This window comes from Dipodomys spectabilis, unplaced genomic scaffold (genome assembly GCF_019054845.1).
Source record: "Dipodomys spectabilis isolate Male_0828 unplaced genomic scaffold, ASM1905484v1 ptg000363l, whole genome shotgun sequence".
Taxonomy (NCBI): Eukaryota; Metazoa; Chordata; class Mammalia; order Rodentia; family Heteromyidae; genus Dipodomys; species Dipodomys spectabilis.
In genome coordinates this window covers 3,868,209-3,891,351 of record NW_024871040.1, presented here as the reverse complement: position 1 = coordinate 3,891,351, position 23,143 = coordinate 3,868,209, and the positions used below count along the sequence as shown (strand labels likewise).

Below are 23,143 nucleotides of genomic sequence, written 5' to 3'. Positions count from 1 at the left end.
GTATAAACACATTATGATCATCCATAGTCACATAAAGCATGATGGCTCCAAGAGATTGTAAAGGAGTGGCTGGAAGTGTAGAGGGCTCAGTGTGGAATGTTTATCTAGCATGGCAAAGCCCTGGGTTCCATCCTCACAACTGGAGAGTGAAAAAAAAAGACTATAATAGAACTGGTATCTACATCAGTGTCATCACCATCATGACATCACTTCTCACGTTTGTGGTGCAGCTGGTGTTCACAAACCTGGTGGTTTGCAGCCAGGTGCCAGCTGCAATCCTGGATTACAATCACACCTGTAATCCTAGCTACTTGGGAAGCTGAGATCTACAGACTGCAGTTCAGAGCCAGCTCGGGCAAAAAATTCTATAAGACTCATCTCCCATTAGCCTCAAAAAAAATGGATCTGTGGCTCAAGTGATAGAACATTAGCCTTGAACAAAAGCAGCTCAGGCACAGTTCCTAGGCTCAATGCCTAGGCCCTGAACTCAAGCCCCCGGAAAACAAAAACCCTAGCTGATCAGGTGTACGCAATATACACAATTATGTCAATAATAATAACAATAAATGATTATGTTTGCTGGTTTATTCATTTACTATACTTTTTTGTTTTATTTATCTACTTATTTTTGTGTGCCAGTATTGGGACTTGAACCCAGGACTTGGGAACTCTCCTTTAGTTTTGTTGGTGGTGGTGGTGTTGAAGGCTAGTACTCTACTACTTGAGCCATAGCTCCATTTCCAGCTTTTTGCTGGTTAATTGGAGATAAAAGACTCACAGATGTTTCTGCTGTTGCCGGTCTGAACTGAGATCCTCATATCTCAACCTCCTAAACAGCTAGGATTACAGACATGAACCACCAACACGCCACTTGTTATTATTTTAAGTGTTTTATAGATATATAGAGAGAGATAGTTAGTAGATGGTAGATAGATGTGTGAGAGAGAATTTATTGTAAAAACATTTTGCTGAGTTCTGCCAGCAGCATCTCTCAAATGTCTCATGTTTATTGTGCCTTTGATTGCCCCATTTTCTCCTGTGTTTAATCTTGTGTTGGCTTATAAATCATGACCCTAGTGCAATCATGGGCTCTACTACATTTGGGGATCATGTAGCCTAGGTATGCAGGAGGCTTTCCCATTTAGACTTGTATGGGCACACTGCATGACACTTATTCAGCCATCAAATTGCTGAATAAATTTCTCAGAGCTGTCCTTGTCATTAAGCAACACATATACATATAGAATGAGAGTTAAGATCCAAGAAAATCTTCTTACCAGTGACAAAGACATCTAGAAAACAAAAAAAAAAAAAAAAAGGAGTGGGGAAAGGGGAAGAATGCATAATAACCCCAAAAGCCCATGTGACAACTGGGAATTCAAAACAAGCCAGAAAAGCTGAAAAGATTTTTATCAGTGAAACAGTGAAATACTGCTTCTCAAAACACCAGGCCATGGGGCATATCACTCAGTAGAATATCTGGTTTGCATCCTCAAAACCCTGGGTTCCATCCTCAGCACTGAAAATAAGTATAATATACCCATCAGGTGGTTTGCACAATAACCAACAAGACACCCTGTGTCAGCATGAAATCCAAGGCCCCAGGCTGGGAAGGTAGCTCAGTGGTAGAGCGCTTGCCTTGCATGCCTGAGGCCCTGAGTTTGATTCCTCAGCACCACATAAGCAAAAAGAAAAAAAGCCGGAAGTGGTGCTGTGGCTCAAGTGGTAGAGTGCTAGCCTTGAGCTCGAGCTGAGGGACAGCGCCCAGGCCCAGAGTTTAGGCCCCATGACCGGACCGCCCAAAAAAGAAAGAAAGAAAGAAATCCAAGGCCCCTGGGGTCAGAGAAGGCTTATGGAGTCCTAAGAAACTCCTCTCCTGCCCTCAAACTAGGTTGGGTCAGTCACTGGTGGCTCATCCTTACAATCCTTGCTACTCAGAATGCTGAGATCTGAGGATCATGGGTTGAAGCCAGCCTGGGCGAATAAACCCCATCTTCCATCAACCAGCAAAAAGCTAAAAGTAGAGGTGTAGCTCAAGTGGTAGAGTGCCAGACTTGCGCTAAAAAGCCCTCCTAGTTTGAGAGGCCCTAAATTCAAGTCCCACTACTAACACCAATTAACCAATCAATCAATAAAAATCTCTCTTGTAAGCAAAGGTGCCAGGGGCTCACACCTACAATTCTAACTACTTAGAAGGCTGAGAGCTGAGATTCAACAAATCCAAGACTATCTTGAATTAACCAATAAAAAGCTAGAAATGTGGCTCAAGGTGATAGAGCATCAGCCTAACTAGCAAGATCATGAGGCCCTGTTATCAGCACAATTTTTTTTTCAGTCATGGGGCTTGAACTCGGCTTGGGCACTGTCCCTCATCTCTTCAGTTCTAGGCTAGCTCTCTAGCCCTCTAGCCACAGTGCCACTTCTGGTTTTCTGGTGGTTTTTTGGAAATTTGTCTCACAGACTTTCCTGCTCAGGCTGGCTTTGAACCACAATCCTCAGAGCTCAGCCTCCTGAGTAGTTAGGATTACAAGCATGAACCACCAGTGCCTGGCTACAAAAAAAAATTTTTTAAGGCAAACAAACAAAAACTTCCTGGGGTAGGAGGCAAAGGACACTCTCCAACCTGACTTTCTCCTCAGCCTAATACCCAGCCAGTGAGAAGTTGGAATAAGAAGCTTCCAGGCCCACAAGTTTCTCCTTATCTATTCCAGAACATTCCAAAGCTTTACAGTGCAAACTATTATGATTTAGCTCAGAGGTCAGTGGCTTGTAGGTTTGTGACTTGACTAACCTTGGCCACAGGTTCTAGATCAGGTCTGACTGGATCTTCTCATCCACTTTTCAGCAGCTGGAGCCCAGCCAGGACACAATGCCCATGGGCCAGAACCCTGGAGGAGACCAAGTCAGAGGCCACTCCTATCATACTTGGTTTCTTGTTTGCAAAGAATGTTCCTCCACAGCAGGGCTCCAGTGGCTCACGCCTGTAATCTTACCTACTCAGGAGACTGAGTTGAGGCTCGAAGTTCAAAGCCAACCTGGGCATGAGACACTTGATCTCCAATGAATCACCCAAAAAGCCATACATGAGGCTATGGTTAAAGCACTAAAGTGCTATTCTTGAGCCAAAAAAAAAAAAAGCTAAAGGACAGTGCTCGGACCCTGAGTTCAAGCCCCAAGATACACACATACATATTCCCCACCCCACCCCCTCTCAGAAAAGAAAGGAAGGAAGGGGGAGAGATGGGGACATGGTTAAAGGGGCTCAGGGTCAGTGAGGCGGGAGGGGCCTGCCTCTCACCCCAGCCCCTCCCATTGTGACCTCCCCGGCTGCACTCAGTCCTTTATGACCATCCCCACCAGAGTGGGCTTGTGAGCCAGCGAGACATCCAAACTGCCCTCAAAGAGAGTGGCAAGTCAGCCAGGCTGCAGCCTGGATTGGGGGGTCACAGGGAGAAATGGAGGGGCCAAAATCACTGGGTCCCTGTGTCTACTCCCACCCTCAATGTCCCCCAGCCCCAGCCTCGAACAGCCATGGAGGATGCGTGGACCAGCCATGCCAGGGATGTGTAAGGTGGCCCTGCCTGCTCCCCATTCCCTCTGTTCAATCAGTGGAGACTGCAAGGCCTTTCCCAGCTCCAGGGGCCAATGGTGGGGGCTCCAGGGTGGGGTTCAAAGGATCAGAGATCTTTCTCGCAAAAGAAGAAGGAGAGAGGCAGCAGCAGAGAGGGAGAGAGCTGTCAGGGCCGAGACAAGGAGAGGCAGAGACGGGGTTGGGGAGGGGCTGGCCTCCACACTCAGAGCGAGAACAGGAGGCCCCTAGGCATGGGGGACCTTCCAACTTAGGACCCAGACCTGCCCCATGCCCACCACCCCTACCACCTGGAGGAGGGACCCCAGCCTTGTCCAGGGCAGGCTCCTCAAAGCACCAGAATGGATCGTTGGAAGCTGCAGAACAATCCTTCCGCCAGTTGGCACAAGAGAACCATAGCTTGGTGAGTACCCCCCAGATGGGCTCCAGGCTGCTCCCTTCACCCCAGCCTGTTTCTAGCCTGACGATAGTTCCTGAGAGGTGGGCCCATTTCTCTGCCTCTCAACCCCAGAAAAGGCAGAACCAAGATCTTCGCGAGCAGCTGGGGGCTCTCCTGGCGCCAGGGCCCCAGTTCCTGCCCCTGTGTACACATTCCAGCTGCACAGCTCTGACCTGGGTAAGTCATTGCCTGCCACGCCGGGCCCCCACATAACTACACACACCCCAGGCAGCCTAGGCACAGCCTTGGGCTGATTTGAGGGGCTCTCCCAACAGTCTCCAGAAGCAATCAGCTCCCGGTCCCTGGAAGAGAGGGGACCTGTGCAGCTAGTACGGCAGGAGCTCTGTCGGGGTGAAGAGGCTTTCGTACAGCAGTCCCAGGTGGGCCTTGGTGGAAGGCGCTGGGCCTGGGATCGGGGTTCCTTGTGCCCATACTAAACCCCCTCCCCACACAGAATGAACTGCAACAGATTCGACTGTCCTTTGAGAGGAAGAAGATGGCTATTACTGAGGTGCCCACCTGGCCTGGGGGTGGGACAGGGGAGCCTCTAGTGGGTCCTGCTTCTCCAATATGACCCAGCCTCCCTGCTGCCAGGTGTGGGATGGTGTGGCTGAAGTACACATGGCCCTGAACAATCAGGCCACCGGACTCCTGGTAGGTCCCCCAAAAATTGATACCCAGGAGGCCAAGGGGGCAGGGCAGGAGGGGTGGCAGCAGTGAGAGGTGGGAGGAGGGCAGGGTGGTCCGGGTGGAGGTGTTACCTTACATCCCTCTGCCCACAGAACCTCAAGAAGGACATTCGGGGTGTGCTAGATCAGATGGAGGACATTCAGCTAGAGATTCTGGGGTGATGTGGGGACCTGAGGCCGGGATGAGCCAGGAGGGATGGTGTGGGCCCAACCTCCCCTCCCAGTTGCCATATTAAGGGCACACCACCAGACTAAGGATGAGGGTTATCTGGTTCTGATTGTGTGGTTCCCCAGGGAGAGGGCCCAGTGCCGCTCTCAGGCCAGGAAGGAGCAGCAAAAAGCATGCACAGCGGTGAGCCCACACCCCACACCCCTTCTAGGCTGGAGACCTAGCCTTTATCTGGGGGCATTGCCAGGGGGATGCAGGTGAATGGACTCCAGAGAAGAGGCCCCCCAGAGACAGAGCCCCCAAAGAGGGCAGTGGATACAGAAAGCTCTCCCTGGGAATCAGGGATGTGGGTATGGCTAGAATCCCTGTCCATCGTGGGTACCCCAGAAGCAAGAGTCTCCACCCTCTGCCGTGGCCCTCAGGGAAAGTCTCTGACGCAGCCCCCTCCCCAACAGAAAAAGAGACCGAAGCTGGGATGTTCCGAGGGTGTCAAGGGCCAGATCTGGTAGGTCACCTTGCAGGCAGAGCCCAGTCTCCCCTGGACCGTCCCTGCAGGCACCCCCTGTCCCCTGACCACCACCACCCGCAGGCTGCTGGCCCTGAGGCTGCTGCTGGGTGCCCTGCTGGCCTGCACTGCTGCTTACGTGTACGTGGTGGACCCCACACCCTTCGAAGGGCTGGTACCGCCCTTGCTGAGCAGAGCTGCTGTCTGGAAACTCCGGGCCCTGCTGGGCCCCTTCCTGCACCTCGAAGTGGATGACTTCCTGCCGTTCTAGGCCAGAGGCCCAGTAGCCCCACAGCCCCAGCGAGGAAGAGGCCAGGTGGACGGCGCTGTCCCAGGTGCCCAGTGGCTCTGCCCGCCCTTGCCCAAAGCACTGCTGCACACCATCCCCGCCAGGAGCTGCGGAGAAGAGTGGAAGTGGGGTCTGTCCTGAGGGCTGGGCCTACAGCTGGACATATAGTCATGACAGCTTGGCATTTGAAATTGTTTCCATGGAAACGAGGAGGGGGTAGAGGTTTTGCTGCTGCTGATACCATGATTTGATCTGGTGTGGAGGGGGGGTCTCTCAGGGTGGGACCCCATCTCAGCCCCAACATTCAGCTGGCTTTCCTGAATCTAGCTTTCCCTATCTGTCTGGCATGAATAGCGCTCTGAAACGGGCCTCTGAGGGTATCAAAAGAGGCTTTCCTTGGAAAGTAAGGTGCAGAGTCCTTCATTCTCACCCCCAGGACCAACCTTTCCCAGGGACCTTGGGACCCTGAATTAGCTAACTCACTGACCTCATGACCCTCACATATCCTGCTCTGTACCTTTGCCACCCACCTGGGCTGTCTCCACTCAGGGTCCCTGTCCAGTCCAGCCTCCTGCCACAGCCCAAGGCTCAAACGAGCCCCCCCATCCGACCCCATGGACAGAGCAATGGAAGTAAACACCAAAAATTTTATTGGGGAAATTAAATTGAGGGAAAGGGGTACCTTTTGGAATAGAGAAAAGCATTGTGGCTTTCTTGTCCCGAAATGGGAGAAATAAAGAGTTGCTGCTCAGGGTGGACCCTGGGACAGGGGCCCTGTGCAGGAGAGAGGGCTGGCAGGACTCTGTCCTGCTCTGTCCTGGGGCATTCAGGGTTGGCAGGCCCAGCCCTTTGAGCTAGGCCTTGTCCTGGATGCAAACAGCTCAGGTGGAGCCAGAGCAGGGCAGAGGCAGGGATAGGAGCCGGTGGGCAGACAAGGGGCAGAGCTGGCTGGGTAGGTCAGGCTCATCCTACTGGCTGACAGCTCCAGGAAGTTAAGGCATCTGTTCATGTGCTGGGGACAGGTTTGGGGGCGTGCAGTAACCTGCAGGGGTAACCTGAGGCCCCCATCCCCGCTCTGCCCACAGAGGCCTGGGCTCCCCAGGAGGAAGTGGCTTAATTTAAAGTGCTAAGAGGGGAAGGAAGGCTGGAGCAAGAATCCTGCTGGTCCCAACAACTCTAGGGCCACCCCAAATGGGGGCATTGGAGCCCTGCAGCAGGTGGGGGACTTCCTGAGGTCTCTTGGACACAGGGTCACAGGCCCTGGCAGGGTGGGGTCAGTCAAGATGTGGCTGGTGGAGAGGGGACCCCCTCAGCCTCAACCCAGGGTCCAAAGCAGTCTGGTTTCCTGGGTCTCAGCTGGGCTGTACAGGGTCCCAGAGCTGCCTACTTGGCATCCCACTAGGGCCCTGAGAGGCTGGGGAAGAGGCTGGACGCAGCCGAATGCAGACGGCACATGGTCCCGCGAGGGGGTGCGCCAGCAGCTTGGTTCCAAGGGGCCCGCAGTGACGGGCGGTCCTCAGGACGGCCAAGGTGGCACAGGTGCAGGCCAGGGGTCCCCCTGGGCTGGCCACGCCACCCCCATCCATGGCTACAGGTGCCAATTCGCCCTCTGTGGGCCGCGGCGTCCGTGAGAGAGAAGCAGAAAAGTGGAGGTCAGGGTGGGAGGAGTGGGGTAGGGTTGTGGGACCTAAGGCTCAGGACACATCTGAGACACCCCCTCCCTGAGCCACCCATGCCCACCCCAGCCTCCCAGATCCTTCCCAAGCTGTCCAAGCCCTGCCATATCCCAATCCTGTCAGTAGCATATGGCAGTCATTACAGCAATTTCCTACAGGGCCCCTAGCCAGCTGGAGGTCCCATGTCATACCCCTGGTATCCTGGGGACCACTTGGGGCAGCTGCAGCCTCAGTCTTTCCCTAAACACTTAACTACCAAGAGCCCCTTATACTCACCAGCTGAAGACCCACCACCAGCCCCCACTGCCCGAGTCCTCTCCCTGAAGAATGCACTGCCCCGTGCCGGTCTATCCACCCTGCCTGAGACCCTCCCTCTGCTCCCTGGGGCCCTGGACCCACAGCCCTGGCCTTGCCCAAGGAAAGGAAAGTGACTCTTTTTCTTTTTTTAATAAAATTATAGATATATAGATGTAAATATAAAAACATAAAACAGACACAACGCAAGCAGACGCTGCCATGTGCTTACTCAGGTCCCTGACGTGAGGGGGAGCACTGACCCCCTCCCCATGTGCTTTCCGCATGGCACTGGCCGGGGCAGGGCCAGGGCCTTTGAATGCCTTGGGGGTGTGAGGATTCTCCAGTTTGGCAGGGAGGGCCTGAGGGCTTGAGAAGGGGCTCCAGGTCTCTCCATCCCCCGGGGGCAGCCATAGGGCACCCATGCCTGCTCCCACCTGCCACCCATGGCCTCCCACAAGAGCATAAAAGCAGAAGTTAAGGCTTCGATGAAATGGACAGCATTGGCCGAGCGCTAACACATGGCACAGCAGCACAGCACACAGACACGGGGACACAAACCCAGCGGCCGGGCAAGACTGGACACCATGGAGCTAGGACTCCTGCCATAGTTGGATATCTGTCTGTCTACCCATCTGTCATAACCCAGAGCAGGTAAGGGCTACACCCCCTGCAGAAGCATGGACCTTGCCAAACTACAAGCTTCCAGCCAGATCAGTGAAAGGCAATGCATTAGGAACAGCTGGGACAGCAGGGTGTCAGAGGTTCAGATCTGTAAGGGGGAGTGGTGGATCATGGGGCTGTGGGTCTGGGGAGAGAGAAGGGTGGGGTGATGGGTGGCAGAGTTGAGCTTGGCTGATGGAGGAAGCAGTCCGGGTCCCCCGTGCGCCCGCAGTGGCACGGACCCATAGCCTCGCCTGGGAACCTGTGTGTCCCATGAGCAGATGAGTGGGTGGCTAGGTCCAGGGCATAGAAACAAGCTTGTGGAGGCAGGGCGCGCTCTCCTGCTGATGCATCCACACCAGGCGTGGGCAGCCTCATCTCCCTGGGGCAGAGAAGTCGGTGGGGATGGGGGAAGCAGCCGTGGGGTTTCTGATCCCCGGGGCGCCATGGTGAATGAGTGGCAGTCCGTTCTCACACGGAGATCTCGTACGTAGTCCCACCCACGCCGGACACCTTCTTAACCAGCGTGTGCCGGGCAGGGCTGGCGGAGGGCCCCACGGGGCCAGCAGCAGGCCCCAGGCGGGCCAGGCCTGGGGACTGCCCATTAAGCTTACTTGGGGGGGTCTTCAGCTGAGGGTGGTCCCTGCATTAAAATAAGCACATATACACGTGCCCACAGTGAACACAAGATGGTGGGCAACAGGACGCACACAGACGTGGATGGGAGCCCTGTGTCCTGGATCCCGGGCAGTCCCTGCTGTCATAGGACACTGTCATCTTCCTGGGACCCTCAATCCCTGTCAGCTGATACTGGCAGAGCCCTAAGGTACTGCTTTGTTCTATTCCATCCTGATGTCCTGAGCTGGGAAGCCCGAGGATGACCCTGCATGGTACATTTTTTAAGGAAAATAAAGGGCTTCCATCCTGCCTTCTGAGCTGGCCAGCACTGACTAAGAGGGAGGGACCCCTTTATTCCCTTGGCTGCCCCTTCCTTGACCCTCCCCCACTCCAAAAAAAATTGAAGAGAGTATAGGTTGGGGAAGCCTTACTCAAGAGCCACACCATTTGCACCTGTGCCCCCGGGCCCCTCTGTGGCCAAGTAACCTGGACAGAGATCCCTGCTGAAGCTTTATGACTGTACTCGGTGGCTGGGGCCTGATTGGGGCAGAGCCAGGACAATGCTGTGACAATGCCACATCCTATTCATGAGCTCAGCTCTCCCACTTGGACCTGGCCTGTGAGTAGCCGGTTACCAGCCCACCCCATCCATAAGCAGGAGGGAGGCCCCTACTTCCTGGGACTCTGTATGGTAGATTTTTTCATTAAGATGTTGCTCTCAGCCCCAGCCTCCTGAAGTAGCATACAGTCAGATGTCCAAAGGAGGCCTACATTTCATATGGAACCAACTCCCAAGGAAGATACCCCAAGGCCCTTTTAATGTGCTCTGCCTCTCCCACACACAGTGTACCCAGAGGCAGATCACCCCTATCCAGGGCAACTAGGGGCCCTCAGGGCAGGATAAGGCTCACTACCCCACTCTGTCCCCATAACCATAGGTCTTCAGGACACATGGGTACCAGGCCAAGAGATGGCTGGTTGGCTGTCCTGTACAGGGAGGCCCACCCATACCAACAAGCACCCACCTTTGCACAGCCAGCGAGGGTGGCCGTTCCGGGAGGTCCGTGTGGATGAAGGCGACAGCTTTGGGACCCGAGTAAGGGGGCGAGCAGGGAGTGCCTGGTGGGGAGGGCAGACCCTGGCGTGCAGGTGACCTGTGTGAGCCACTGCCCGGCCGAGGCCCTGGGGCATTGTTGTTGGCCTGGTCAGCCTGCAGGGAGGAAGAGGATGTCCGAGGTGCTCGGCTCACAGAGCTGGACAGAGAGGACAGTGATGACTGCAGGGCAGGGTTGCGGGCACCACCAAAGCCAGGCCCAGACACCAGGTCATCTCTGGAGCCATAGCGCAGCACTGAGCCACGGGGACCCTCCGACAGCACACTGGCCTGCTGTAGGCTGTAGGAGCTGGGCGTGTCATAGACTCCAGAGTCGCCAAAAAGAGAGTCAGCCTGGGAGCGCAGCAGCCGCTCTCGCTCTTCCCTGTCCTTGCGCTCCTGGATGGAGGCCATAATGGTCCGCGACAGGTTGTCATAGCGCACAGGAGAGGGCTCCCGAGGCCGGGGTCCCAGCACGGGACTGAAGCTACGGGGTGGGGGCCGCGGTGGGTCACCCGCCACCCCAGGGTGCAGGTAGGGTGAGTGATAGCCAGCCATGCTGACAGAGGGGTGTGCCGGGCAGGCGTGGCCACTGGGAGAGCCAGGGTTAAGCAGACTGTCATAGGACAGGCTGCCATTTCGGTTGGGCAATGCATGGGGTGCAAAGAGGCCATGGTGGGGCGTAGGGGGCCCACCCTCAGAGCGCAGGGGTTGCAGGGCCACATGATCCCCACCCCTCCGGCTGGCAGCCTTGAGACTCAGGGAGCGCAAAGCACCCGAGAAGGCATCAGTGGCGCTGAGAGGTGGGGACGGTGGATAGGCGGAGTGTAGGCCACCAGGCCCAAGGTCTGGGAGGTCCAGGCTGGGCTCAGACACCAAGTCTAGGCTGTGAGTGCTGTCGTCTGCCAGGGTCAGGGAATCAGGGCCTGTGACCTGTGGGTAAACAAGCCGCTTTTGCTTTGCCCACCACTCTGCCTGCAAGCCACCCTGGGCTCTGTGCCCACATGGAGACTATAATTCCAGGCACATCCTCCATGGCAGCAGCCCTAGCTGATACTAGTTCCTGTGTCCTGACCATGCACCTCTCTCCCCGCTATGGAAGGAAACTAGGGAATCCAGAGGCAATGGAAGGCTGTGAGGGGCCTGACCCACATTCCCTGGGAGGGGCCTAGGCCAACACAAAGATCCAGGTCAGAGCTAGCTGCTACACATCCCCAGGGCTGCAATCCTGGACTGTACCTCGCCCAGGGCCCACCTGCTCAGGGCAGCCACAGTCACAGGCAGCGACTGTGATTGGAGGGGATAGGGGTTTGCTACTCAGACTGAGTGGGACCACAGAAATCACACAACCCAAAGGAGGTGAGGACACACATGACCTGGATATGCAGGTCAGGTCTGGGAAGGAGTAATGTGGAGAAGGTGCCTAGAACCCCTGTACCCAGCCAGTGGTAACTCTCACAGTGGGACAGGCCTACTACTGCATGCCTACTGAGACCAGACCCTTTGCCAGGAGGCCCAGACTACTATCCTGTCCATTGTCCCCTGGGGTAAATGTAGCAGGACATGGATTCTCAGGAGAAAGGATCCGTAGTGGTGAAGCTGGTCTTAGATGCATGGGGTCGAGCTATAGTCCTGCCTCTCAGGGTGGCCCTCCATGAGGGATAGCATCACTGGGAATACTTGGGACTCCGGATTGTTCCACTAACCAGAGCCTCTACCTGCTCCATAGGTATGAACAACTGAATACTGAACTTGGGGAAAATAAATGTGCTTTCTCAAATCTCCAATCCCAAATGCTTCCCATAGGCCTTACAGAGTGAGTAAGAGTGGGATTTTAGGCACTCTATGCATGCACTGTTGGGAATGCAGCTGCCCACATGGCCTATGAGTAATGCCAGCCAAAGGACCGAGATGCTAAGCTGAGACCACCAGAACCAGCCCCTCCCAGAACACCTCACCTCGTTCCCCTCTAACTAACCCTAGCTCAGAATGTCTACAGTGTGGGGCGCTGCAGGTGTGCACATGGCCCTCTGTGACCCAGGTGGGGCCTTCGCCAAGGTATAGGTCATGGGCAGGCCATCCTGAGGGGCAGGCCTTTCAGAGAGGGGGGGGAGAAATGGCCTTACCTGCTCAGTAGGCCCACAGAAGGGTGGCTTAGGACCAGTGGGGAAGGCAGGGCGGAACTTGTACATGGCAGGTGTTGGCGGGTTGGTCCTCTGCACTGATAGGGCACTCTCTGGGGAGAGAGACCACTATCAGAGTAGGGTGTAATGCAGGTTCATCCATGTCCCTCTCCCAGCGTGGCTACACCAGCTCACCAGCGCTGCCAGGTCTTGGGGTCTTCAGGTCTCCTCCAAAGGTGTTGGCCTCTATCTTGGGAGGCAGTGGTGGTCCGAGGTCCAGTGGCTTCTCATCCAGGTGGTCCAGGCTGCCTTTGGACTGGGAGGGGTGGGGTTAGTGGTGGGTGGGGCTTGGACGAGGGGTAGCACTTAACTGAGGCTTTCTTCCTGTAGCCCCGGGACCCCTCCAGAGAATTTGCCCACTAATCCCTCCCCTTCCAGCTCTTCTGGGCCTTCATCCAGATGGGGGACCCAGCATGGCATCTCTGCCCCTCAGCTAGCCTCTCCAGTCTGCCTGTTTCCCTGCTCCAAGGGTTTGACTCCCATCCCTTCTCCCATTCCAGCCCAGGCCCCCACCTTGCTTCGGCCCAGGCCTGCCTTCAGCCCATTGTCACTAAGCTTGACCTTGAGAGGTGCAGCTCGCTCCAGGAGCTCAGGCCGAAGGAAGGGTGGCTTCAGGCTCAGGGAGAGCGGCAGCCGGGGTGGCTCCACCACGTACCTGTGCCAGGGGCAGGGGGGTCAGCGGCCAAGCGACCTGGCTGTGAACACACACCAAGGGCAGGGCCAGCCCCACCTGGCAAGAGTAGAGAGGGACCAGGCTGAGGGTCCGAGGCTGCCCACCCCACACCCGGCATAGGCCCCCTTGCCCCCCTGCCTAGGCCGGGCCTCACCGGGGCGCCAGGGGGCTGCATAGCACGTGCTCCACGTTCCCATAGCAGCCTCTGGTGAAGGGGTTCACACCCCCGCGGAACTTCCCAGTCACCTGTGGACACGGGACCCCTCAGCCAGTCTGGCCACCCAGGGTCCAAGTCAGGGCAGGCAGGGGGACAGGCAGAGACATTTGGGGGTCCTCAGAAGTGGTCCTCCTGGGAGGCAGCTTGGGGCAGAGTCAGCCCTGCGGGGAGCTGCACCATTCCCAAGCCCTAAGTTGGTGGCTGCAATGTCCACCAGTCAGAAGTGCAGGGGATAGGGCAGGCATGGTCCCACCTTGAGCCCCTCCTCTCCCAGCTGCACAAACCACCTCATAAAAGGTTCCCAAGGCTCAGTTCTGGGCAGGATCTGCACCTGTTCGTTGGTGGTGCGCCCCCGAGTGACCAGCACCACATGGAAGCCAGTGAGGCCGATGACAGGAATGAAGAAGAGGCCAGCCACACACATGACAGCCATGCTGGCACGTTAAGGCCACTAGCAACAGGCAAGGAGCAAGTACCTGGGGACAAATATCTCCCCTGCCCACCAAGGGATATCCACCCTCTCCCCCCAGGAGCCATCTCCCACCCAGCAGCTGACTGGTCCCTAAGAACCTCAGTTTCCCCTGCAACACATGTTATCGGCCCATGCTGCCTTTGGCGTGGGGCATAAAGGGATCAAGGATACGTGATGGTGGTGTGGGCAGCTCCCAGCCCCTCAGCGTGGTTCAGCACGTAGACCAGCCCAAAGGCCACGACACCCACCATGTGTGCACTGAGTGAGAGCAGGAACAGGAAGAAGTAGCGGTAGTTGCGACGCCCAATGCAGTTGTTGACCCAGGGGCAGTGATGGTCAAAGTCCTGGGCAGAAGCAGTCCATCAGGACATGTGACAGACAGGGACAGGTAGAGGGCCTGGGTAGAGGGGTACGGGGTGCAGCTGGACAGTCACCTCTACGCAGTTGTCACAGACGCTGCAGTGTGAGCAGCGTGGCGGTCGGTAGAAGTGGCACGTGGCACACCACTTCATGCGGACCTGGATTCCCCTCACGTCTACATTCTTGTACAGTGGGGCCCGGAAGTCATCCTCCTTGTCCTCGTCTTCATCCGCTGCAGATCAAAAGCCAGGCAGGGAGTCAAGGATGCAGGAAGACTTTCTAGCCAGAGAGCCTATCACCCATCTCTGCTCAGCCCATCCACTGGGAACCCACACATCTCTTCCACATTAGCTGCTCATACACTACTACAGCCCTGTAGCACAGGGCCCTACCTCGGGGGAAGACGCCAGGGTCCATGAAGGTAGCCATGCTGAAGTTGGCAAGGACAAAGAGGAAGATGATGCCATTGTAAACAGGAATGGCTGGGGACACGGCTCTTGTCAACCATGGGCACCTGCAATGGACAGTGGGGCAGAGAGCTGGTTGTGAGGGTCATGGCGCGGAGGCGAGGGGCAGAGCCCTGATGCATGGTCACCTGCATGCAGCTGTGCCCACCAGCAGGGTCTGAGAGGGTGCCAGCGGGAGACCATCGCTGTCATGGCAGCTTGGCTTAACCACTGGAGGCTCCTCATATGCCAGCTCTGAGACCCCCACCACCCTCCCTCTGGACTATTTCAAACATAATTCAGTTGAGGAAACAGGCTCAGAGAAGCCCATCAGCCTGGGTCACACCACTTGGGAAGACTGGCTCAAGCCAAAGCCATGAAAGTCCTCCCAGCTCAGTTACAACTTTCCTAGTTCCCCTGCCCTGGGGAGGGGGGCACAGACAGGAAGTGAGTACTCAGGATGGCAAATCAGCCTACAATGTCCACCTGCTACTATGGACAGAGGCTGGTGACCTGCTAGGAAGCTGGGGTTAGACCTAGGCTTCACCCTGGCCCCTCACCTGGGTCAACAAATGCAAGAAGGGTACCACCCACAAATATACACTTCCTTAGGATAGTGGCTCTGCCCCGGACAGTCCCTTCTTTTTGCCTTCCAGATGGCAGCAAAGAAAGCTTAGAGATGCTGGAAAAGCACAAGGCTCCTACCCCTTCCCATCTCTTTGTCACCCCACAGTACTTGCTTGGCTCCAAGTTCGCCTCCTCTTCCGGGAAGCCTTCCAGGACTCCTGGCTCCCCTCACACCTCTCTGGAAGGGCCTTGCACATCTCTCTGCAGAATGTCTGCCCCAGCCCTCACAGATCCTATCTAGAATGCCCTCCATGGAAACCAGCCAATCCCCAAGCCCCTAGCCTCAATCTTGCAGTGTGTCCAAGTCCACCCATTGGCCTCAGTCTCGATCTCTCCTGCTGTGACAAGAGGAGGGGCCTGAAAGAGGCTCACTCCCCTCCTGACACTCAGACCCTCTGTGGAGTCAGGCAGGTGGAGATCCCCCACAGCTGCCCTGGACCCTGGGGATGGCGTGAGGGTGACCACCAGCAGGGTGTGTGGAGGCCCATGGCTGCCCGCCACCCCAGTGCACACTGTCCATGCCAGGCACCCACGCCTGCCTTGGCCAGGAGCCAGCCCTGCCGCCCCAGCAACCACCTCCATGGCAGCAGAACTATTTTTAGTGGAAAGCAAGAGGCTATTTAAAGACTGCTTCCCACGGCAGCACCCTCCGTGGGGCCGAGAGCCGTGTTGCCCCTTCCTCTGCTTCTGGGCTATTATGAATGCACATCATAAGGACCCAGGCTGTGACTATGACCTCAGGGGTCCCTCAGCCAGGAGGATCTTCCTCAGCCACCCCTCACCCTAGCAGCCTCACAGGCCTTCCTTTCCCATTCTCCACCTCACCCAGCATACAGATGACCTCCAATCCAACAGCCTCCAGCAGCCCCACTGGAACCCTAAGACAGGACCACTCCCTAAATGCTGGTGAGGACAGGCAAGGGCAAGACACATCGTGCAAAAACCAGCTTAGCCCCTCCTTCAAGGGGAGGGGAGACCCCCTCCAACCCCATTTGGGCAGCATGAGCAAGCTCCTGACAATACTTCTCGGAAAGGACTGGCTACAAAATTGGTGCAAATAAAAATGTAGACCCCCTTGTTAAAGAATTGAGAATTTCAAGATAGTAACAGATAAGCATTAAATCCTAGAAACAGCTGCTCTAGGAAAGGAAGAGCCAAGGAGTCCTGGGACTGGCTAGAAATGGGGGCAGGCAGACACACACAGACATGGATGGCGAGATGCTCGCTAAGGGTTGGAGGGCATGTGTTGAGGGTATCCTTGGGCTCTGTCCTTGCATCCACAGAGCCAATCTTGCATGCACCTGGCACTTGATTCTCCTAGCCATGCAGAGGGGGGTGACTGCTATGTTCCTGTTTATAGACAAGGAGACAAAGATCAGAGGTCTTGGAGTTTGTCTGCATCTGAGCAAGGCTCAGAACCTAGCTCCTAGCCCTCACTTGGACTGGCCTCAGCATTTACCTGTGAGGTGGGCACAATAACTAGAGCTCCCCACCAGGGAGCAGGCTGTACTAATGGTGCCCTCCTTAAGCCTCAATATCCCTGGCCAGGTCAAGTGGACTCAGAAGGCCTGAATGAGATGCCCAGGAACCAGTAGGGGCAGTGCCATGCCATGTTTGAAAATTTACACTGACAGAGCAGCAATTGCACTGAGATTCTAGGTAGCCCATGATGGGTTTGTACTGCCTACTGGAGGGCCTGGGAGGCCAGGGGCTTAGCTGGGTGTCAGGAAGGCCTGAGTTTCTCTAACTGGGACCTGAGTCCCTGCTCTCCCAACCATCTCCAGCCATTGATGCTTGTACTGGGCCCAGGAGCAGTCCTCTCCCATCTCTCCCAGGTGCCATTGAGGGACCTTCTGGCCTAGATCCCTCCTAAGGGGGACAGGCCCACTGGCTAGCCCTCTAGGGCCTAGGCAGGACTCAGACTCAGAAAGCTTGTGAGCTAAGTCAGGGAGAAAGAACACACATAGGCTCATACACACAGGAAAACACATATGTAAACATGCCCCAAGGTATGTTGGTACATATGCAGGCCTCGGCACAGGTAAATATGTAGACATGAAAGCACAGGTGCATGAACACACACAAACACATCCACATGTCAGAGACACATGCATGCAGGAAGACATATGAAGGAACATACGCATACCACACAAGCATGCTTGCACATGTGTTCATGCACAGAGACGTACAGATAGTCACATGTGAATAGACACATGTCCAGATATACCCTTCCTCCTACTTTCCCTGGCCCTGTCTAGCCCCAGATTGGCTGGCCATTGCAGGTACCCATGCAAGCCCCTCTGCCTCTCTGAGCTTCCCACTGCCCCATGATAGCACAAGAGGCACTCCTGTATCCTGTGCTCCAGGAGGCTCCTCTACCTGTGAGGAACAGGACTCCATTCCAGCCTAGGCCTACAGGATGGGCCCACCCTGCCTGCCCTACCTTGAGGGAAAAGGGTCATGAAGAGACAGACGGGCTTCAGGCCCATTCTTGGGTGGAGCATCATGTGGCCTGTAGTGAACAGGGCAGGGGCTACCACTTCCCTAAGACATTCTCCTAGCTGATTCAAGTGGTGCTGGGAGCCAAGAGGGTCTGAGGGCCCTGCTCTGAGGCCAAGAGCACTCCTCCAGCTCCAGCCATGTCTTCTGAGCCACAGGGACATGGCTGGGACATAAGCCACCACTGTGGGCTCCACCCAGGGTGGAGGTCCCAACAGAGAGACACCGCCCAGAGATGGGGAGGGGGGACTGGTTTTGGGGACAGAATGTCTGCCACAGCTAAATGTGGAATGGAAAATTTTAACTAAGATGTTTTCATTTAAATCAGATTCTTCGTTAACACTGTTTGCATTTGAGAATAACTCTGGCCCATGGGGGTATCCAGGACCCCCAGGTCAGCAGCCACTCTGCCCTGCCATTCCAGATAGGGCCTTTGGACTGTGAAACAGCTGCACCCATCTATACAGTCCCTATAGACACTTGGGGAGAAGGAAAGTGAGGCACAAGAGGCCAGGGATTCCCCAGGTCATACCAGTGCATCATGCCAGGGGAGTCACACTGAACTTCTTCTACCCCTCAGACTTCTGCTCCAGAGGCCCTAGTTGTAGCTTCTTTTACCTAGGCCTATGTGGCTGGGTGGTTCCCAGGCCTAAACTGTTAGCTGAGCTGGGCCTCCAAGCAGGGAAAGGGCTCAGACCCATCTGGGGGACCAGCCATACCATCCCAGATGCTACAAACAGAGACAAGATGGCCTAACCCAGCTCTGGGATTGCCAGTCAGTCCCAGCCTTCAGTAGGGTAAGTTCCTTGTCTCTCTGAAAATTAGCTCTAGGGAAAGTCAGGGCAGAGGCAGGGCCCAAAGGCCTTGGAACTCCTCCCAGTACCTGACCCAGCCTGGCATTGTAACACTTCAAAAAGGGTTTCTATGGCCCTGGGGGCTGGAGAATGGGGTGGGGGGGGTGCATAAATGCTATCAAGAACCCAGGAAAGCTTCTTGAAGGAGGGCTTTGCCATGCACCCTGTCCTCAGAGGTTGCACCCCACATTTGGGCATCCTTCCCATACCCAACCTTTCTTAAGGAGATCCCCTGCCATCCTGACAGCCCTGCCTCTTTTGTGAGCATGGTCCCTGATCCTTCAGGCCTGAGGTTCAACTGTCCACTTGGTGTGTGAAAGGAATCTGCCCTAGATGGGGGGCACTCATATTCACTGAATTCAAAGTGGAGACCCCAGGACCGCTAATCATTTAGAAAAATCCAAGGAACAAAGAAGCCACACCTGAAGTAGGCCCCAAGGGCAGGATAGGAAGTGGCTCCCCTTTTGGGGTCCTGTCTGAGGTGTTTGGGCCTGGACCTAGACACATGACTGGACGGTGGCACTGAGGGAACAAGAAAAACATCCTGAGGAGGACACCCAACCAACGTGACCCACCTGAACCCCCACCTACCCAGAATTGACACAGCCCACCACCTTCTCAGAAATAGAGCCATCTGGAGGAGCCTAACAGACCAGGGAAGGGCAGGCTAGGGTCCCAGGCTTGGGATCTTAGAGCACTCTTGAGTCCCCATTATATCGGGGTATATCCCCCACCTCCTCTTAGGCCAGCTGAGGTCAGATCAGGCCACACACAGGCTGAGGCACTGTGCCCAAAATGAACCCCACACCTAAACAGGGCCACTGTCCATGATTCCAGAACCCAGTTTCAGTTCAAAAGGGAGCCAAGCCGGGTATGTGGCTCACTATAATCCTAGTACTCAGGAGACTGAGATCTAAGAATTGAAGTTCAAAGCCAACCCGGTCAAGAAAGTCTATGAGACTCTTACCTCTGATTAACTATCAACATACCAGAAATCGTACTTTGGCTCAAAATTGTTAGAGCACTAGCCTTAAGCATAAAAGCTCAGGGACAGTGCCCATTTCCTGGGTTCAAGCCTCAGTACTGGCATGCATCAGTGTGCACGCACGCGCCACACACACACACACACACACACACACACACACACACACACACTCGAAACCAAGTTCACAGGAGTAATCTTATAATTCATAGGTGAGTGACCCACAAATGTAAGCCAACATGTGGTCCAGGTAATACAGAGGTGACACCAGGGTGCTAAGGACCCTAGAGAAGATAAAAGGGGGAGGTATTTGGAGATAAATCTTGATTTCTTTTAAAACATTTTCCCCTGCAGTTCACAAGTTCTCCATAGAAAATACACCTTAGTTTTAAAGTTTGGAGACACTGAACAGCACCTGAACCCAGGATAGACACCTTCACTCAGCTGGGCCCATTCCCCCAAGAAGCGCTAATAAAGACAGGTGGCCTATAATCTTAGCTACTCATGAGGCTGAGATCTGAAGATCAAGGCTCAAAGCCAAGTCCAAGAGATTTTTATCTGCAATTAACTAGCAAAGTTGGAAGTGGAGGTGTGGCCCAAGTGGTAGAGCACTAGCCCTGAGCATAAAAGCTAAAAGGCAATGTTCAGACCTGAGTTCAAGCCCTAGTAACAGCATTAAAAAAAAAAAACAAAAAAGAAGGGGGGGCCTGGCTCCCTAATCCCCACCACCACCGCCCACCCCTCTCTGCCCCACAGTCAGCAACATCTGAGTGACAAGAACACGTTGGCTCTCTAGAGCTAGAAATAAGCCCGTCCACACAGGCCTTTTTTAAACCCACTTTTGGCAGCCTGCAACTACCCCACCCCAGCCTCCAGGTAGGGGCTCTCAAGCTTCTACAGGCACCTAATTCAGCCTCACCACACATATACATGTGTGTGTGTGCACACACATGCACACGCACACACACACATACACAGACACACAGCACTCTCCTACAACACCCCCCAACCCCTCCAGCTCCTAGAAGGTGAAAGGGCACCAGGATGGCTTCTCTGCCCACTCAGGTTCTCTTACACTCAGGGACTTCCCTCCCTGGGAACAGATGGTCATCAGTCTGGCTGTATTAGACCCCTTATTAGAATTTGTGGAAAGGGTAAAAGATCAGTGATCCTCACAAGTGAAGCCTAAAGTCCTCTGATTCCTTAAGACTCTCTAGAGGGACTCTGTGACCACGGAAGATCAGCAGGTCACTCTGGCTAGTAAGACAGCCCATGGAAAGAAGCTCAGACTACACAGGCGGTTCTCTAAGGTCTTGGCCGCCCCCACAGCCAGCCCACTGCAGTACAAATGTCTGTCCCTGGTCCAGCCCAGCGTGGCTTTCTTCAACTCTGATAACCATTGGGGTCTTGAGAGCTGCCAAGGGAGGGCAGAGGGCCAGCCAGGGCAAGGGTGGCCAATGACTGTGGGACAAGCATGTGGCAAACAAGCCAGACCACACCTACGCAGGAACAACTTTGTCTCTGGCCTGGGGCTTCCAGCTGGGAGGCCACCCAAGACTCTCCCACGGCTGCAGGCAAGAAGTGCAGATGGGTGACCCACGTCCCCTCCTGATCTTGTGTGAGGGAAGAGTTGCGGCCACACCCAGGGCCTGCCAGGCACACTCAGAGGCGTTCAGCCAGCACTGCTGTCCCCACACAAGACCCAGTTGTCCCAGGTGCCCCAGGACCAATGCACACTGGGCCTCGGCCCCTCAACCAGTATAGGGGCTCACCAAGCTGCGGCCAGCGCCCCGCCCCGCCTGCCCCACCCCTGCCCCTCCCAGTCCATCGGGCCGCTGCCCCTGACCCCCCCACCTCACCCCCGGAAACGGCGACCCGCTGCCCCTCGCTGCGCCCCCAGAGCCCCGGACGCGGCACCGACTCACGTGAACACGAAGAAGAGGGTGCTGGAGCCGACCAGCAGCGCGGCCGCCGTGGCCACCGGGATGTACTTGGCGGGTTTGAGGCGCGTCCCGGGGCTGCGGGGCATCCTGGGCGCCGCGCCGCCGCATCCCTCCCCGGGGCCGGGCGGGCGGGGCCGGCCGGGGTCGGGCCGGGGTCGGGCGGGGTGGACGCGGCGCGGGATCCGCGGCGGCGGCGGCGGCGGCGGCGGCGGCGGCGGCGGCGGCGGCGGCGGCGGCGGAGAAGGAAATCCCACCCCACGGGCGGCGGCGGCGGCGCGCTGATGTCAGCGCTCCCCTTAAGGTGGACCGGGCTGCTGGGGGGCCGCGGTGGGGCGGGCCGGCTCCCGTCCTCTCCGTACGGTGTGCGCGGCCGGTGGCCTGGAGCACCTGCCCTCCGATCCCCTCGACCCTCGGAGGGGCGGAGCCACTCCTGGCTTGGGGTGTCTGGGGCGGGCGGCTCTCGGAGGCCGCGCAGCCGACGCACCCTGCAGGCCTCTCAGGTCCGGTGGGCACCGCGGGAAAAGCCAAGACCCCTGGTCCCAGCTCGCTGGCCTCGACGCGGGTCTTCTCCTTGGCCAATATGCACAGATCTTTTCCTAAACAGCTCCAGCACCGAGCGCGTCCCAGGGTAGGCCGATGGCCTCTGCTTCATGGTATTCCTGGGCCGGGCCAAACCCCTCTTTCAGAAGCCTCACGAGGGTGGAGGTGGGGGTGGTCACCATGCAGAGCCATTGTGGTTACGAACCCTACCCACCTCGCAGCCACACTCGTCTCTGGTCAGAGACCCTTGGGTCCCTCTACATCCTGTCCCAGGCTGCAGGCTAGACAGCGGTTGTAGGTGAGAGAGACGAGGGCCAGCGCCCCCCTTTCCCCCCAGGACAGGTAAACATCATCGGGAAGAGCCAGCACTACTGGCGCTGGAGGCCTGGTGCACAGGCTCCCCTATTCTCCCCCCATACCCCGGGGTATCCCACTAGCCAGTTCTGCTGCACTACTGCTTAAGGTGGACTGGCATCTGAGAACATCAGAGGGTGCCTGAGACGTTGGCAGGCTACTGGACACCTGCACTTAGCCTCCCCTGGCAGAGCAGCCTCAGATAGCAAGCAATCTGTCAAGCACCATTGCAATCCCAGCAAAGGCCTCCCTCAGTTGTGGCTCTTCCAACACCCTAGCACCCTCCAGTCTGAAACCTGACCCAATGGAGCTCATCCCACAAGGATGTTGGGGATGGGACACGGGTTTCTTCTTCCCCCACCTGTTTCTGCACAGTAGCCACCTCCTCCCTGGCATACCTCCTCTATAAGCTTGGTCCATCTTTATTCTGTGAAGCATCCAGCTAGCTTCTCAGGTAGGCAGGCTGTGAGCTGTTAAGTAACCCAACTCCGGGGTTCTTAATGCATAGCTATCCAACAGCAGGAATAATGATGGGTTTTCTCCCAAACTTGTCTTCCCACTCTGAGGCCAGGCATAATGGCAAGGAGAGTTCTCACAGCACTGATGGAGACCAAAAGGCAAACATACCAGCTAATTCCAGCTGGCCACTAGCCAGCCCTCAGTGCTATGAACACATTTCAACCATGGCCTAGTCCTTACTCCTGTCCTGCAGGCCAGAACACAGGTGAAACCTCTGCCCCAAGGTGTGTACCACACCTTGCTCCTTACTGCTAGAATGTGGGTCACCCTTAGCCTGATGGATCTACTACCTGCTCCTTTGACACTCAAAAGCTACTTGTGTTATCAGATCAAGTCACTACACCCCAGGACTTTCGTTCTAGGAACTTTTACTTAACAATGGTCCCAAAGTTCAGTCTTAAAAGCTATTAATTTTGTTATCAGAAAAACCAGAAGGGCACCTTGCTTCAC

General features: G+C 55.9%; 2 protein-coding genes across 3 annotated transcripts; one reads left to right on the top strand and one right to left on the bottom strand.

Moving 5' to 3' along the window:
* Nucleotides 1-3,455: 3,455 nt before the first annotated feature.
* Nucleotides 3,456-5,662, top strand: Ccdc188 (coiled-coil domain containing 188). Its single transcript, XM_042666134.1, has 9 exons — nt 3,456-3,992; nt 4,101-4,205; nt 4,304-4,408; nt 4,483-4,539; nt 4,623-4,682; nt 4,811-4,875; nt 5,012-5,069; nt 5,342-5,391; nt 5,476-5,662. Exons 1-9 carry the CDS (start codon nt 3,456-3,458, stop codon nt 5,660-5,662), a joined length of 1,224 nt encoding a protein of 407 aa, XP_042522068.1.
* A 683-nt stretch (nt 5,663-6,345) lies between these two features.
* On the bottom strand, nt 6,346-21,474 carry Zdhhc8 (zinc finger DHHC-type palmitoyltransferase 8). 2 transcript variants are annotated; one of them, XM_042666304.1, is made up of 11 exons: nt 21,263-21,474; nt 14,322-14,443; nt 14,004-14,161; nt 13,741-13,913; nt 13,429-13,531; nt 13,035-13,126; nt 12,721-12,862; nt 12,343-12,463; nt 12,151-12,260; nt 9,957-10,957; nt 6,346-7,289 (listed from the first exon to the last, which is right to left on the bottom strand). In XM_042666304.1, the coding sequence occupies exons 1-11, from the start codon at nt 21,364-21,366 to the stop codon at nt 7,079-7,081; spliced, it is 2,337 nt and encodes a 778-aa protein (XP_042522238.1). In that variant the 5' UTR covers nt 21,367-21,474; the 3' UTR covers nt 6,346-7,078. The 2 variants fall into 2 exon arrangements, with proteins under 2 accessions (XP_042522238.1, XP_042522239.1); XM_042666305.1 differs by lacking the exon at nt 6,346-7,289 and adding an exon at nt 7,304-8,956 and having other exon boundaries at nt 21,263-21,390.
* Nucleotides 21,475-23,143: the final 1,669 nt, after the last annotated feature.